This window comes from Myotis brandtii, unplaced genomic scaffold, assembly GCF_000412655.1.
Source record: "Myotis brandtii unplaced genomic scaffold, ASM41265v1 scaffold1218, whole genome shotgun sequence".
Lineage (NCBI taxonomy): Eukaryota > Metazoa > Chordata > Mammalia > Chiroptera > Vespertilionidae > Myotis > Myotis brandtii.
In genome coordinates this window covers 374,100-390,362 of record NW_005354247.1, presented here as the reverse complement: position 1 = coordinate 390,362, position 16,263 = coordinate 374,100, and the positions used below count along the sequence as shown (strand labels likewise).

General features: G+C 35.4%; 1 protein-coding gene across 1 annotated transcript in view; it reads right to left on the bottom strand.

The window, feature by feature from the left end:
* The window catches only part of KIAA0586 (KIAA0586 ortholog), a 91,317-nt gene that overhangs the window by 50,311 nt on the left and 24,743 nt on the right, over positions 1-16,263 (bottom strand). The window contains 9 exon segments of the mRNA XM_014533270.1: positions 292-527; positions 1,171-1,390; positions 2,000-2,156; positions 4,902-5,101; positions 7,203-7,321; positions 9,304-9,497; positions 9,712-9,789; positions 11,434-11,544; positions 13,608-13,795. Coding sequence (XP_014388756.1) covers positions 292-527; positions 1,171-1,390; positions 2,000-2,156; positions 4,902-5,101; positions 7,203-7,321; positions 9,304-9,497; positions 9,712-9,789; positions 11,434-11,544; positions 13,608-13,795 — 1,503 coding nt within the window.

The following is a 16,263-nucleotide window of genomic DNA, read 5'->3' as shown; positions in this document are numbered from 1 at the left end:
ATTTATGGGGGGGAAAAGAGGAACAACTGTAATAATCTGAACAATAAAGATTTATTAAAAAAAAAAAAGAGTGATATTAATTCTGGATTTATGAGGGAGATTTTACTTTCTAAGGTTAAGGCCCAGAATTGTTCACTTGCAGAGTCCATATTTTTTTTTACTCAAATCTTGAGAATTAAGTAAAAACACTTTAATTAGAGAAACTATTACTTAGGAATTATCAACATCCAAATATTAGTTAGGAATTACCATATGCTAACCAATGAAATCAATTTATACAAGTTAACGTACTCTTGGGAGCTGTTCTTTGACCATAGTTATATAGAAGCTCTCCTTCAGAGATGTGTCTTTCAGGTTCAGTGCTCAAGGTGCTCTCCATTGTTGAGGTATCAGAACTTGGCATTTGTACGGGGGATGGGGCCTTGGTGCCAGCAGGAAGTGGCATCACAGGAACTGGCTTCGGAGGAACAGGTTGAGCAGGGAAATCCATACTCTGAGGTTCCTCCTCTTTGGCCACAGACATTACACTAAGAAGAAAAAGACATATTTTGAACCTATTAGGTCACTGAAGACCTATATTAATTTTGATATGCAAAATCAGATTCAAAGACTATATCTTCTTTAGCAACATATTTCTATAATCTGCACTATTATAATTAATTAACAAGATTTATTTTTCCAAGATTGTTTTCATGCTCTAACCATAGACCATCTTGAAAGTTCTACCAACCACAAAATAAATCTACATAGGGATATATGGTACTATCAAGTCAACTTAGCCTGGTAAATATTCATACTGGGGAAAAAATAATTTTCTATTTTATTAACAATATGATAGAAATCTTTATTTCAGTGTCTACAAAAAATGTTTTTTTAAAAAAAGAACCAAAGGTATAAATTTGGTAAAAATTTATGACATTTCTTTCTATCTACAATAATAAAAGCGTAATATGCTAATTAAACTGGACAGCCGAAAGATCTGCTGGACGAAGCCGGGGCTGCGAGAGCCAAGCCCCTTGCATGAATTTCGTGCACCGGGCCTCTAGTTAAAGTATAAAGTAGCTTGTGATTTATAAAACTTCACTTATCATTTCTGATGTTTTCAATGGGTCACATAAGTCAATTAAAGAGGAAATGTACAGTTACTAGAACTGAATATGTTATCTTTACATAGCTCTCGGGTGAAGTTCTTCATGAGGAGAGTTAGGATTCTCTTCTTCCAATGGCAGGTCGCCATCACCCCATGGCTTGGGAAGCTCTGCGCTTGATATCTTCAATTTATCAATGGAAATCTCTGACAAAGTTGGGGTAAGAGCAGCTGCAGGAGGAGGTGTAGTAGCAGGGGTAACTGCTGGAGTATTAACAAGTGTGGCAGCAGGCATGTCATTTCCTGAAGATTTTTTTAAAAAAGAAAGAAAAAAGATAAAACAACTCCATAGGAAGGCAAGATATATTGTTTTAGAAATCCCATAACATGACAATAGCTACTAATGGAAAATTTCCCAAATTAATTTAGTAAAGTAAAAGAAAATAACCTTGAAAAGACATCACTTTTAACACTACCATGAACTTATAGTAGTGTAAGTGTCTATTAGATTAAATATTTTTAAAAGTGGCAACCAGCCAAAACTGGTTTGGCTCAGTGGATAGAGCGTGGGTCTGCGGACTGAAGGGTCCCAGGTTCGATTCCGGTCAAGGGCATGTACCTGGGTTGCGGGCACATCCCCAGTAGGAGATGTGCAGGAGGCAGCTGATCGATGTTTCTCTCTCATCGATGTTTCTAACTCTCTATCTCTCTCCCTTCCCCTCTGTAAAAAATCAATAAAAATATATATTTTTTTAAAAAGTGGCAACCAATTTATTAGTTTACATGCAAGGAAAAATGATTTACTAAAACCTAGTAAACAACATGCATCTGTATACTAATCTATGAAACAAACCATGGAATTTTATTTCATAGTTACTAATTAAAACTGAATTATAGAAATAAGGTGTGTACCTTTTTCGGCAAATATTTCTTTCACAGGAAAAGCTGTATCATGATCTGAATCACAGGGAGAAGAATCTGGAGTTTTCACCAGCACGTGCTCCTTAGGAGGTGAAGGTGAATGAGGAGGAGTTGGCTGTGGGGTAGCCACTGGGGTACACACTCTTGCCTAAAATAAATTAACAAAATAAGGTAAATGGTGCTTATAATCACCCAAGCAAAGGTAATTTAAAACAGTAAAATGAGCTTATTCAGAGATTACATAGATTTTAAATGGATGGGGGGGGCGGGGGGAGAGCCCTAAATACCCTGGCTCTTGAACATCTAAGCCAGTGGTTCTCAACCTTCCTAATGCCGCAACCCTTCAATACAGTTCTTCATATTGTGGTGACCCCCAATTTCATTGTTACAATTTGAACATAATTAAAACATAGTGATTAATCACAAAAACAATATGTAATTATATATGTGTTTTCCGATGGTCTTAGGCGACCCCTGTGAAAGGGTCGTTCGACCCCCAAAGGGGTCGCGACCCACAGGTTGAGAACCGCTGATAAGCTATTTAGTTTCAAGACTAGCCTGTAGAATAACAGCAGGCAACTGAAATAGCTCTCCCTCCCTCTGATATAGGCCCCAAAGAAATCGAGGCTGCCTCTTCTAATATGGAGAAGATTAAACAAACACAGCTGCATATCAAACCCAAACACAACCCGGGTAGACCATGTACAGAAAGAATTTTAACTAACAAGATATCAAAAATCAGCCTTTTAGCACAAAAGAAAACAGCTTATAAAAAGCACTGGAAATACATTTTCACCATGGAATACTAAGCAGCAGAAAAAAAGAAGGATCTCTTACCCTTTGAGACAGCATGGAGGGACCTGAAGAGTATTATGCTAAGCTAAATAAGCCAGTCAGAGGACAAGTATCACATGACCTCACTCATACGTGGAATCTAATGAACAAAATAAACTAATGAACAAAATAGATCGAGATATGGACACATGGAACAGACTGGAATCTCAGATGAAGGCGGGGGGAGAGTGGGTGGGTGGGAAGAGATCAACCAAAGAACTTGTATGCATATATGCATAACCCATGGACACAGACAATAGAGTGGTGAAGGCCTGGGATGGGGGATGGGGGCTGGCTAGAAGGAGTCAATGGGGGGAAAAAGGGGACATAAGTAATACTTTCAACAATAAATATTTTTTAAAAAGCAATGGAAGAATAAGAAGTAGGGGAGATCAAAAAAGACAATATGGAGATGAAAAATACTGGGGAAGAAAAAAATTACAGTTTGAAATCAATTTGTTAAGTAGATAATCAATCATTCAAATGTTTCAAAATTCAAAAGGTGCAAAAGGATGATAGTGAAAATTAGGTCTCCTTTCTTAGCCATGCTCTATCTATCTAGTTCCCCTCCCCAGAGTTACTAAATATAATCTTGTCTTAAGGCATTTCATATGCATAGATTATTAAATTTCCGGTAGTGGGACTAAACAGTTCAAGGGCTAATTGCATTTTTAATTTGAATACATCTTGCCAAATTTGTCTCTACAGGGTTGTTATTTTACTCTAACACTGTGGAGAATTACCATTTTCCCCAAGATTTGCTGAACAATGACATTATCAAACTTTCAGTGTTACTATTCAGTAAAAATAAAATTTCAGTGACATTATTCTTATTATTATGGTCAGTGAGACTGACCATCTTTTTATATGTACAGGGACCATTTGTATATCTTTTTTGTGTGTAACTTGCCTGGATATGTCCACATGCATAATATTACATAGTATTAACATATCAATGTCAAATTGTGAGGGTCTGATAATGCTGTAACCTAGCAGAAACTTCATTTCTTCAATATGACCCTTTCACCTTCTTTCCTTTTGATTCAAACTGGCCTTGTCCAGCCTAAGAGTATCCTAACTCACCTGCCTCTCCTTCCCTTGCACCTCCACTCCCTTAATCATCAAGCCCTCAGTATAATGATGTTCTGGTGGTCAGTGGCATCAAATAATCTTAGGAACAAAGCCTCAAATCTGTTGACCACAGAGACAGAGTTTCAAACTACAGATAACTTCTAGGCCTCAGTTGTGTTTCAGCTCTAGAACGACCTACTGACCATATCCTTGCAAAATTAGACAAAGTAACACCATGGCTGACATGGGGACCAGATGCAATCATCAACTAGCCCCTACCCTAGTGCTGACCAATCCATAGAGATCAAGACCCTAACCTCTTAGTCCCCCTTTATAACCCATCCCCTAGAAGCCATGGGGGAGCTATGTCTTTGAGCATCAGCTCCACCTGTGACTCTGGGCATGGCACCATTTCCTTAAATATAAACCTTTACTTTCTTGGCTGCAAACTCCTGTTTGCCTTTAATTGGGCCTTGATGTGTGCAGGCAAACAAACCCCTTTAGCTCAGCAACAATAATATTTGGGTTATGTAAGAAAGTGCCTTGTTCTTAGAAAATACTGCTGATGCTTTTACAAGTGTCATGGTATCTGCAACTTTCAAATGATTTTTAAAGAAATAGAACATAAAAACAGATAGATATATGTTCACTGTCTCTTAGGTTTAATTTTTCTATGAATTTAAAAGTTTTTAAAGTAAAATGCTGTGGAAATGTTACTGTAATCATAACAACAGGCAATTAATCTCCACCACAAACTATGATTTTATGATACTCAGTTTAAAATTTGCTTATTTTCAGTGAAGGCCTGGGGAGGGGATGGGAGCAGGGTAGAGGAGGTCAATGGGGGAAATGAGAAAACATCTGTAATATTTTCAACAATAAAGATAAATTTAAAAACAAAAATAAAATTTGTCCATTTTACTTTTTTTAAATAAATGTATCAAAAATTCCCCAGGAACCCAAGTTATGAAAGGAGAGTCACACCTACCGGCAGGCAGGTTTCACTTGTTAAAACGTCCCCAGCAACACCTGGAGCGACAAGATCTTGCTTCTTTGCTTCTCTGTCCCCCAGGATGACAGCAATGGTCTCAGCAAGAGCTTCATTCACAAAATGACTAATCATGTCTGAACTCACAGGAACCCCAGCATCAATAAAAAGCTGGAGGATGCCACCACTTGTTCCTTCCACTACAAAGTCAAAGAATTTCAGAATAAGTGGGCAAGGAACGTGCTTACAATCCAACCCTTAATTCTTAAAATTTTAGAGATGCAAACATATGTGTACAAGGGGATGGGAGGAGAAATAAAAATGAAAATAGAAAATCTACTTATTATGAAGAAGAAGAAGATAACTTAAGAATGCACATTCTCTCTAAGCAAACAAAAAAGGGAAGGAAAATATACAGATGAAAATTTACTTATATGGCCTCTTCCCTACCATAGAACGTAGTGATAAAAAGGATTTACATCCACATTAAATGTTCTATCTGAAAACAATCCATATTTCCAAGGAAACCCTGTGACAGATCTTGGCCAAAACACAAGGATACAATGACTGTGAGGGAACCTCAGAGAAATGGTAGCTGCTTTATAAACATGAAGACGAACCTACCTTCCTTTCTAGTTTCAATACTAACATTTACAGTTTAGGTCAGTGATGGCAAACCTATGACACGCGTGTCAGAGGTGACACGCGAACTCATTTTTTTGGTTGATTTTTCTTTGTTAAATGGCATTTAAATATATAAAATAAATATCAAAAATATAAGTCTTTGTTTTACTATGATTGCAAATATCAAAAAATTTCTATATGTGACACGGCACCAGAGTTAAGTTAGGGTTTTTCAAAACGCTGACACGCCGAGCTCAAAAGGTTCACCATCACTGGTTTAGGTGCTTGATATCAGAAGCTCCACAGGTATATTAATTTTCCAAATATGTTGTACTTTTAACCTGTATGAATGTTCAGAAAATTCAGTGAAATTTTAACAACAGACTTTACTAGACTTAAAGTGGCTCTATTGCTAGAGCTTTGTGTGGAAAACATGTAAACAATGATCTATATGATTGATGGAGATGTGACCTCTCAAAAGAGCACTCTATTAATTAGTACACCTATGGCAGCAATATCTAGAAATCCCTAAAAAGTGGGTATAGGTGTCTTGTTGAGGGATAAGTAATTATATGTTGACATGAAACATTTAGCAGTCTCTGGTAAAGTTAAACATTACTTACCATATGATCAAGAGAAATTTAAAAATGTGTCTAAAAAATCTGTTTGCAAATATTCATATCACAGATTTATAATAGCCAAAAGCTAAAAGACTACAAATGTCTATCAACTGGTAAATGGATTACAAATTGTTATATACATACAGTGTAATATTATTACGACTGTCAAAGCATTATGATAAATAAGACAAAAACAATAGATATGCACTGTATGATCATGTATATACAAAATTGTAGAAAAAGCAAAAATACAATGAAAGAATGAAGATCAGTGGTTGTTAGGGCCTGGCGGGCATGGGAGGAGGTTAGGAATTGACTTCCAAGTGGTACGAGGGAACTTTTCGGGATGATGGAAATGTTTTTCAATATCATGATCCTGCGGCTAATATATAGCTGTGTTTATTAAAACTGATCAAACTGGACACTTAGAATTGGTGAGTTTTATGGCAAATAAGCTATATCTCAAAAAAGCTGTTGCAGAAGGAGGGGAAAGAAAAGAGGAAGAGGGGGAGGAGATAGAAGGAGGAGGAGGAGGGAAGAGGAAGAAGAAGAGAAGGAAGAAAAGGAGGAATACTACCCTTAAAAATAACCTCTATGAATGATGTGGGTTCCATAAAGAAAGAAGCTCCTTTATTCATTCAATGATCACGTAACCTCTTAAATGTTAGTCAAGGGCTAAGTACTAAAGGAGAAACATCCTTAATCCTGAGTAATTTATAGTCTAGTGAGTGAGACAGATATGTAAACCAATCACAATACAATGTGAAAGTTACTATATCAAAGATATATACAAAGTGCTATATATAACACTTTGGAAATAATAGAGATTTGGGGTGGGAGGAATAGAGGATGTTATCATCATCTGTATGCTGCAGTATGATATAAGGAGGTGAGGGAGAACTAACTCCACTCCAGAGAAGATCTCGGAACTGATATAGAAAGAGCTTATCTTTTGTCAGGCAAAGAATACCTGACTTCTAGGATATGTAAATCCACAATGACCTGACGGTTTTGTCTTTTAATAACAAAAAAATTAAAGAGATTCCATTTCACTTACCAATGTCAGAACTCAATGGTTCACTTGCCTCGCTGGCTGAAACACTGACATTAGCTATGGCCTGTTGTTGGATTGGAAAGAGCCCAGAGATAATTCTTGACATTATTTCTTGTTCTACCCTAGGGGATAAAAGTTAAGGATTCCTAAATTTGAGTGAAATGTAGAAAACATTAGAAATACTATGCTTAAAAATAACCTCTAACCATCCATAAGCACAAGCATTTACATGTGAAAGCAGTCATTCTAAAAGCTGAATCTGGAAGAAGAAACAATCAAATGTATCCCATAGCAAAATAAACCACATGAAATAGATCTCCATGTGGGAGATAATTCATTACATCACATTAAAATCTTTCAGATTAGTCTAAAGAAGAGTTTAACAGACCTCATAAATTCCTAAGAAGGTTTAGGTCAACTATACCTAGCATATCATGCACCTAAAATGATGGGTTCTCTACTCTGAAAGCATGCATATAAAACCACACAAGATCAGAGCTGGAAAAGAAGTCCAGCTATCCTCTCTTCAAGGAATAAATATATAGACTGCAATATAGATAGGTAGTTTTCCTCTTTAAAAAAATAATTTATTTTCAAAGTCATTGTTAACGTGGAGAAAAGGAAGAAGAAGGGGGAAAAATGCAATGAAATAGGAGACTGCCTCTGTACATGAGAACAGCTAATACATGATTAAAAATTATTATATGCCCTGGCTGGTTTGGCTCAATGAATAGAGCGTCGGCCTGCAGACTGAAGGGTCCCAGGTTTGATTCCAGTCAAGGGCATATGCCCAAGTTACAGGCTCAATCCCCAGTAGGGGGCATGCAGGGGCAGCCAATCAATGATTCTCTCTCATCATTGATGTTTCTATCTATATCTTCTCCCTTCCTCTCTCTGAAATCAATAAAAATATTTTTTTAAAATTAATATACAAGTAATAGATGTTCATTGTCGAAAAATCAGAAAACATTAAAAATTTTTTAAGCAGGCAAGGCTCCCTCTTAATCCCAGATTCAAGGATAAACACAGGTAACAATCTGGAATATAATTTTCCATTTTTTTCTCTATGCCCATTTATTGTGGAGTGAGTTCTTATAAACTACTAGAGGCCCGATGCATGAAAATTCATGCAAGGGTAGGCGTTCCTTCCCCTGGCTGCCGGCACCAGCTTCCCTCCAACACCCGGGATCCAGGCTGCTTCCCTCCTCCAGCTGCCCGCAGGGACCGGGCTGGCTTCCCTCGGGCCCGGCTTCATCAGGAAGGACGTCCGGAATGATGTCCAGAAGACATCTGGTCTAATTAGCATATTACCTTTTTATTATTATAGATGGTTAAATCATTAGAATCCTGCTTAGTTTATGTACCAGTGTATAAATCAGGGGTCCTCAAACTTTTTAAACAGGGGGCCAGTTCACTGTCCCTCAGACCGTTGGAGGGCCGGACTATAGTTTAAAAAAAAAACTATGAACAAATTCCTATGCACACTGCACATATCTTATTTGAAGTAAAAAAACAAAACGGGAACAAATACAATATTTGTATTTGCATGTGGCCCGCGGGCCATAGTTTGAGGACCCCTGGTATAAATAATGTATTTCAACATGACTAAATATTTTTCTAAACCTAATCTTGATAACTGTATTAATATTCAGTTTAGTTTATTCCATAACTTGCTTAAGGTTTCTCACAGGGATAAAAATAAGTTCATAAGTTTATATAAGTAACAGAACAGTGCCTTGTTTGTAACAAGCACTATTGCTGCTAAGTAAGCTATGGCCTGTGGCAGAACTGTAATTTCCTTAGGAAAAATTTCTGGAAGTGAATCACTAGATTGAAGAACATGTACATTTTTAAGGCTTTTTTACTTAACAATAGCTCTTTTGCCATTTAGACAGTCTAAGTACAAGTATTCCAGGACAGAAATAATACCTCCAACAATTAGTTACACACTAAGTATCCCATCAAATAGTTTCCAATGACTATAGCAAAGAAAAGAAATTTAATAAATGAAAGGAGACAAGAAAGATTTTCAACCAAAACTCAATACTTTCCATTTATATTTGCTACTACAATTCTGTTAACACCAATGTCTCTTTAAACTCACCACTGAATTAAACTACTTTCCAAGGTTTCTTTTCTCTGAATTACTTTATCCAGAATATCAGCAGTGGGATGAAAAGTAGAAGCAACTGGTGGAAATGGAGGACCATTATATTTTGTAGAAGCAACTTTAACACTTCTATTAAACTCCAGAATTGGTTCAGAATATTCTGGAATTTCATCACATTTTTCCTCTTCCTGGTAATAATAAAAACAAAATGATTATATTCATATATAATTCAACACTGCTGAGTGACAAGTATAGGCAGGGAACTTATATACATGAGTTAACTTAACCAACACTTCTAAATTAATCAATGGCATTTCAACTAGTTTGATCGCATTATTTACATACACATTTGTCTATCATATGGAAAAATACTGGTAGAAAACGGTTTCCAAGATCTGTTACCTGTATGACATCAATTACTTCATCAAAGTTAGTTCCTGGAAACTTCACCTCTTCATCTACCTTCGTTAATTCTGGAGTCTAAGAAAGCATTTCAGAAAGTTTTTGTTGTGTTTACTGTCTTTTTAACTTATACATGACTTATCATATTTCTACCCATAGCATAAGCTTATAATAAATAGCCCTATTTTTTAATTTTAACATCCTATTCAGAATTTATTTCATTTGTAAATGAAATCCAAGACAGTCCCACCCGTCCTTGTGGCTCAGTGGTTAAGCGTCAACCTATGAACCAGCAGGTCACGGTTAAGATTCCCAGTCAGGGCACATGCCCAGGTTTCAGGCTTGATCCCCAGTAGGAAGCATGTAGGAGGCAGGTAATCAATGATTCTCTCTCATCACTGATGTTTCTATCTCTCTCTCCCTCTCCCTTCCTCTCTGAAATCAATAAAACTGTATATTTTCAACAATCAACTCCTAAAAAAAAAATCCAAGACAGTCCCAAAGCCATTAGGTTCTCATTTCAATAGTCCTAAAAAATTAAATATAAGTTTTTCTGTCAAGGATTCCATCAACAATGCAACGTAAGTCAAGTTGGTATGATTGTGATTTCTCTCCTAGAGTTAAGATAAAGTTCTTGTATATGTAGATATATAAGTATACACATACAAACTCACGAAAAGACAGTTACAGAATCAAAAATTTAGAAAAATAAATAAAATAGTTATTTTACAAATTTAGTCTGTAGGCCTCACTGTAAGTAATCTAGTTACCTAAAACCACAAATAGCCTCCTGAGAGCTGAACGATAGAGTCAGAAAATTATTATTTGTAATCATATACATTTTAATAAACTTCTGGTGGAAAAAAATTACTAATGAAAAAATTAAATTAGACACAAATACATTTAGGTTCAGTTCTATTTTACTATTTCTGATTATGAAAAATTGTTGGTTTTCTCCCTTTCCTTAAGAATGTATCCTTACAGAAGCATGGAATAGACTGACAAATCTCAGAGGGAAGAGGTGGAGGAGGGAGTGATTAACCAAAGAACTTAAATGCATATAGGCATAACCCACACACACAGACAATAATAGTGTGGTGAAGGCCGGGGACAGAGTGGAGGGGTCAATAGGGAGAAAAAAGGGGGCATCTGTAATACATTCAACAATAAAGATAAATTTTTTTTAAAAAAACTATATATACTTGAGGACCAAATTTGCTTACAATAGATGAAACGTGGAGAAAATTACGGTGCTTTTTGATGTGTAGTAGTAGAGTCATAACTTCATTACTTAGTAGCAAATAAATACTTGGAAGAAATGCATATTTGTGCATCATGTCATAGTACAATGACAAAGTAACATTCCAAAACATAAACTCCAATCATTATAAAATTCACATTCAGAAAAACTATATTAAGTTGCCATTTAAATCGAGATTCTCCTCTGAAGAAAAAATTTTTCACATATGAGAGTATTACAACTTATGTGACCAAAAAGTTACACTAAGGATTATGACTTTCAAAATATTTATAAATGTAAGAATCTTCAAGTTTCGTTTTTAAGTTCATAAGCAATTCCAGGTTCATTCTGAATCTTCTCCTTAAAACCTAAATTATTATAATGAATTATAATGATAATGAAAGACTTTGCAGGGAAGAACATTAGTTAAAATCTATAGTGAGACATTACTTAAAACTATAAAATAAATTTCTGAACAATACCTGTATCCAGGTGCTCAGAGGAGGAGGAGATGCTTGTTTGGGACTAGGCAGAGATGGACTGACATCAATGCTGACATTTGAAATGCTGTCAATATCTACACTGGGTAATACCTAAAAAAGAACACAATATCTAGCTTTCTGTTCATCATTTTGACTCAAATACTTGATATCTATATATCAATAACATATATTTAACTTTTTATTGCAAAGTCAATGGAAAATAATTTTTTAATTATGAAAGGATAATTTATAAAATTTGGAAAATAAAGGGAAACAAACAAAATCCTACTATCTTAAGAAAGCTTCATTTTCACTATTCCTTTTACGTATCTTTATACTAGCCACTTATACGTAGGCAAAATATACAATAATTTCATTCCTGATTTTTCAATGTAATTGAGTCATAAACATCCTACCTTGTTTCCATATAGACTTCATAATTATATTTTAATTGACTGTATAATATTTCAACAAATACACATGCCTTTACTATTAATCGTTTTCCTGTTAGCAAACATTTAGGATACTCCTAATATTTCTCCTATTATATGTATATCACTACAAAAAACTTCTTAATATATATAGGGTTTATTTCCCTAAATTTTGAATTATATCCTTATACTAGATAGCCAGATACTAGATTAAATTTTTGAGCCACAGGGCGTTGAATATTTAAGATTCTTGGTAATAACTACCAAAATGCAATCCAAATGAGCCCTATTTACAACATCAAAAAAGGTGATCAATTATAAGTTTTACCCAACCTTTCCCCAAATTAGATAATATAACTGCTTCATCAATAATAGTTTTTAAATGGAGGTATATTATTTTAATTTGTATTATCTCGGTAACTAGCAAGATTTAAATTATTCAGTTTGCTTGATTATAAATTGTATTTCCTCCCCTAGAATCTTATTCATGTTCTTTGAATATTTCTGGATTTGTATCTATGTTTTCTTATTAATTTATGGAGGTTTTTACATTCAAAAATTAATTCTTTCTAGTATATTTGTTTCATATGTTCTCACTACATGTGGTTTGCCTTTTTATTTAAAAATTTATTACATATTTAAGTTTTAGATTTTATAGACTCAAATCTATTTCTATATTATTTCTAAGTTTTCTTGTCTTATATTCAGACTTAGCTTCAACTTTGATAAAAATTTCATGCAATTATCTTCTAATTCTCCCTATTTTTATATTTTGTAGTTACACATTAGCCTATTGCCTGCTTGGAACTCATTTGCTATATACAGCAGGAATTTTAGAGTCTAAAACTGATCTATTTTCCACATTGCTAACCAATTATAACATACATTTTTTTCTTTTACAAGAATCTGATTTCTCAACTGATTTATCCAACCTATATAATATTATATTTTAATTAACCAACACAATTTCTGAAATACTTTTATAAAGGACCAGTACCAAAACACAAACTTTTTAAAACCCTTTGTTCCTTCAAATATCAAAATGATCCTAAAGTTCAGGTTTTTAAAAAAAGTCATTTTTTAAAAATTACAATTTCACTTAAATTATACATTAACTAAGGAGAACCAAGTACTTGAATATTTAATCTTCACATGTAAGTTCTTTCTCTATTCAAATCTTCATCTACCTATATACATAAAAGCCGAGCAACTGGAAAGGTGGAATGACCAGAACGACCGGTGGCTATGACGTGCATTGCAGCAGCCAACCAGCATGATCTGGGCCCTGATTGGCCCCCAACACCCAATCGGGGGCAGGACTGGCTAGCCAACCATCCATGGCCCCTCCCCACACTGGCCCAGCTCGATGAGCCCCCATCGGGGCAGGCCGGCCGAACCCAGCTATGCACGAACTCGTGCACCAGACCTCTAGTATGTTTATATAAAGATTGATGTATTAATAAGTCACAAACACTGTATTTTTAAAATTAGTTACAATATATTGTTCAATCATTCCCTTTGGAATATCATCAAGCCACCTGGATATGAGTCATTGGCTTAAAAAGGTACCTTAAAGCATGCAAAGCAAGGAAAGAAACATCACATTACCACCATAGTTTTAAAGAAAAGACCCATGATAAAAGCAAAGTTTTCATGAACACATATAATAGATTTTAAGTACTCAAGTTAAGCCCAAATTTTTTTTCCTGAAAAACTTCTGTTCATGTGCCCTGGGATACCTACCTGTACAGCAAGCTGAGGAGGGTCCTTTTTTTCTGACTTCATTTCTACAACTGCTATGTTAGGTTTCTTTACGCCAGTTGCTGGTTTTCGAGAGGATGGAGGAATAGAAGTAGTCACTGTTACAGGGTGTGGCTTGTTTACAATTGCTCCAGCAGGTGGCATGGAATCACTATTACTTTGGGTTTGTCCTAAAAAGTTTGGAGGAGAAAATGAGTCAACAATTTCAGAAATAAAGGAAAAAATCCAATATACAACTTAGATCTTTATGGCTATATTCTCATATGAAAGAAAAGCACCATCTGCAATCACCTTTCCCTCTAGCATGACCACTGTCAACAAACCATGTCATCCTTTTAACAATGACCAAATTTATTTGGCACTCATACGTACTAAACATTTCACATACACTATCTAATTTAACCCTCAATATAAGCCTATGAGGTATTAAATAATTTTATAATTGAGGAAACAGAGGTTTAGAAACATATAATTTGCCAAAGGTCATAACTGTTTCTAAGTGCCAAAGCCAAGACTAAAGGGTAATGTATTATATTGTATTATTTTTATTCTCAAATCTTCATAGAGCAACAATGGACAGAAATAAAACCAACAACAAAATACCAATGTTTGACCACCAATAAACAGCATGTAAGCCAACTATTTGGTGATTATTTTAACTGTCAAAAACTTGTTAGCTTTCAGTTTAGAAGTTCCACTTGTTATGGTACAGAGCATTCATTAAAAGCATAGATTCTAGCCCTAGCCAGTTTGGCTCAGTGGATAGAGCATCAGCCTGCAGGCTGAAGGGTCCCAGGTTCGATTTCAGTCAAGAGCATATGCCCGGGTTGCTGGCTTGATCCCCAGTAGGAGGCATGCAGGAGGCATCCAATCAATGATTCTCTCATCACTGATGTTTCTATCTCTCCCTCTCCCTTCCTCTCTGAAATAAAAAAATTAAATTAAATTTTTAAAAAGCATAAACTCTAAATAAAGCCAGACCACCTGGGTTTGAATCTTGGCTCCATGTAGCCTTTGACAAATTACCTAACTCCTTTGTGCCTTGGTTTCTTCATCTATGAAACTAGTACATTACTGCGTTTTATAGGGTGGATTAAAGAAGTTAACATATGTAAAGGGCTTAGATCTGTGCTGGCACACAGTAAGAACTTTTTAAGTTTTAGTATTATATTAGTAGAAGGTATGTTTGAACAGACATTAGCCACCAAACTAACATGTCATTAACCCATAATATCAAATATAAAAAATTCTCTCATGTTGAAAAATATCCATATTTAAATCATTCATCAAAATTAAGAAAGAATAGTAATGATACTAAAAGAGAAAAATAGCTAACTAGTGAGAGCAAAAATGATTTGATCAGTTTTTACAATGATGAGCCCGAGACCTCAAATAAGTAAATAATCAACTATTGGCTTAGAACAGCCGTGGGCAAACTACGGCCCACGGGCCGGATCCGGCCAGTTTGAAATGAATAAAACTAAAAAAAAAAAAGACCATACCCTTTTATGTAATGATGTTTACTTTGAATTTATATTAGTTCACACAAACACTCCATCCATGCTTTTGTTCCGGCCCTCCGGTCCAATTTAAGAACCCATTGTGGCCCTCGAGTCAAAAAGTTTGCCCACCCCTGGCTTAGAATATACAACCACACTATTTTACTTATCACAGCCTAGTTCAAATGTACATAAAAGGTACTTTAAAGTATTTCCCCTAACACATGATGATATTAAACCAGTCAAAATTCTTGAATTCTTTAATTTTTATGAATGTCTATGATATCTAAACAATTTTAAAATTTCATGTCATCTACAGCAATGTACTATAAATACCAAAACAATATTTCCTGTGAGCAGAATTTATCATATCAGAGACATACTGAGGCCTTACCCACAAATATACTAGGTGTACCAGTCAATAATAGCGGATTTTGTAATCAAAGAAAACACGATAATCTCAAGAGAAACATCAAAAGTGCTTTATTCAAAGTAATGTCCATCTCTAAGCTAGCTACACATTTCCCCCATCTTTCAAGTAATTTGTGGATACCATCCCAATAGAACTTTGCTTGTTTTGAGGCAAACCATTCAGAGATCCAATTTTCCACTTCTTCATAAGTTTTGAAGTGCTGCTCAAAAAGTGCGTGTGCCATCGATCGGAACAAGTGGTAATCTGAAGGAGCAAGGTCTGGGGAATACGGCGGGGGGGGTAATACTTCCCAGGCAAGATCTTTTAATGTGTCTTTAACTGGTTTTGAAGTGTATGATGGGGTGTCATTATGAAGCAAAATTACTTTGCCGTGTCTTCTGACACATTCTGGTCATTTCACCACGCTTTGATTCAAACTGAGTATTTGTTGTCGGTAGCGATCAGTATTAACGGTTTCACCTGGTTTTAGAAGCTCATAATACACCACACCTTCCTGATCCCACCAAACGCAGAGCATTGTCTTCTTTCTGAAGCGATTTGGCCTTGCAGTCAATGTTGATGGTTGACCTGGATCAACCCATGATTTTGTGCATTTGGGATTCTCAAAATAAATCCACTTTTCATCGCCAGTCACAATTCAATGCAAAAAAGACTTTCTTTCGTGCCGTTGAAGCAACATTTTACTGATGACTTTTCAGTTTTCCAT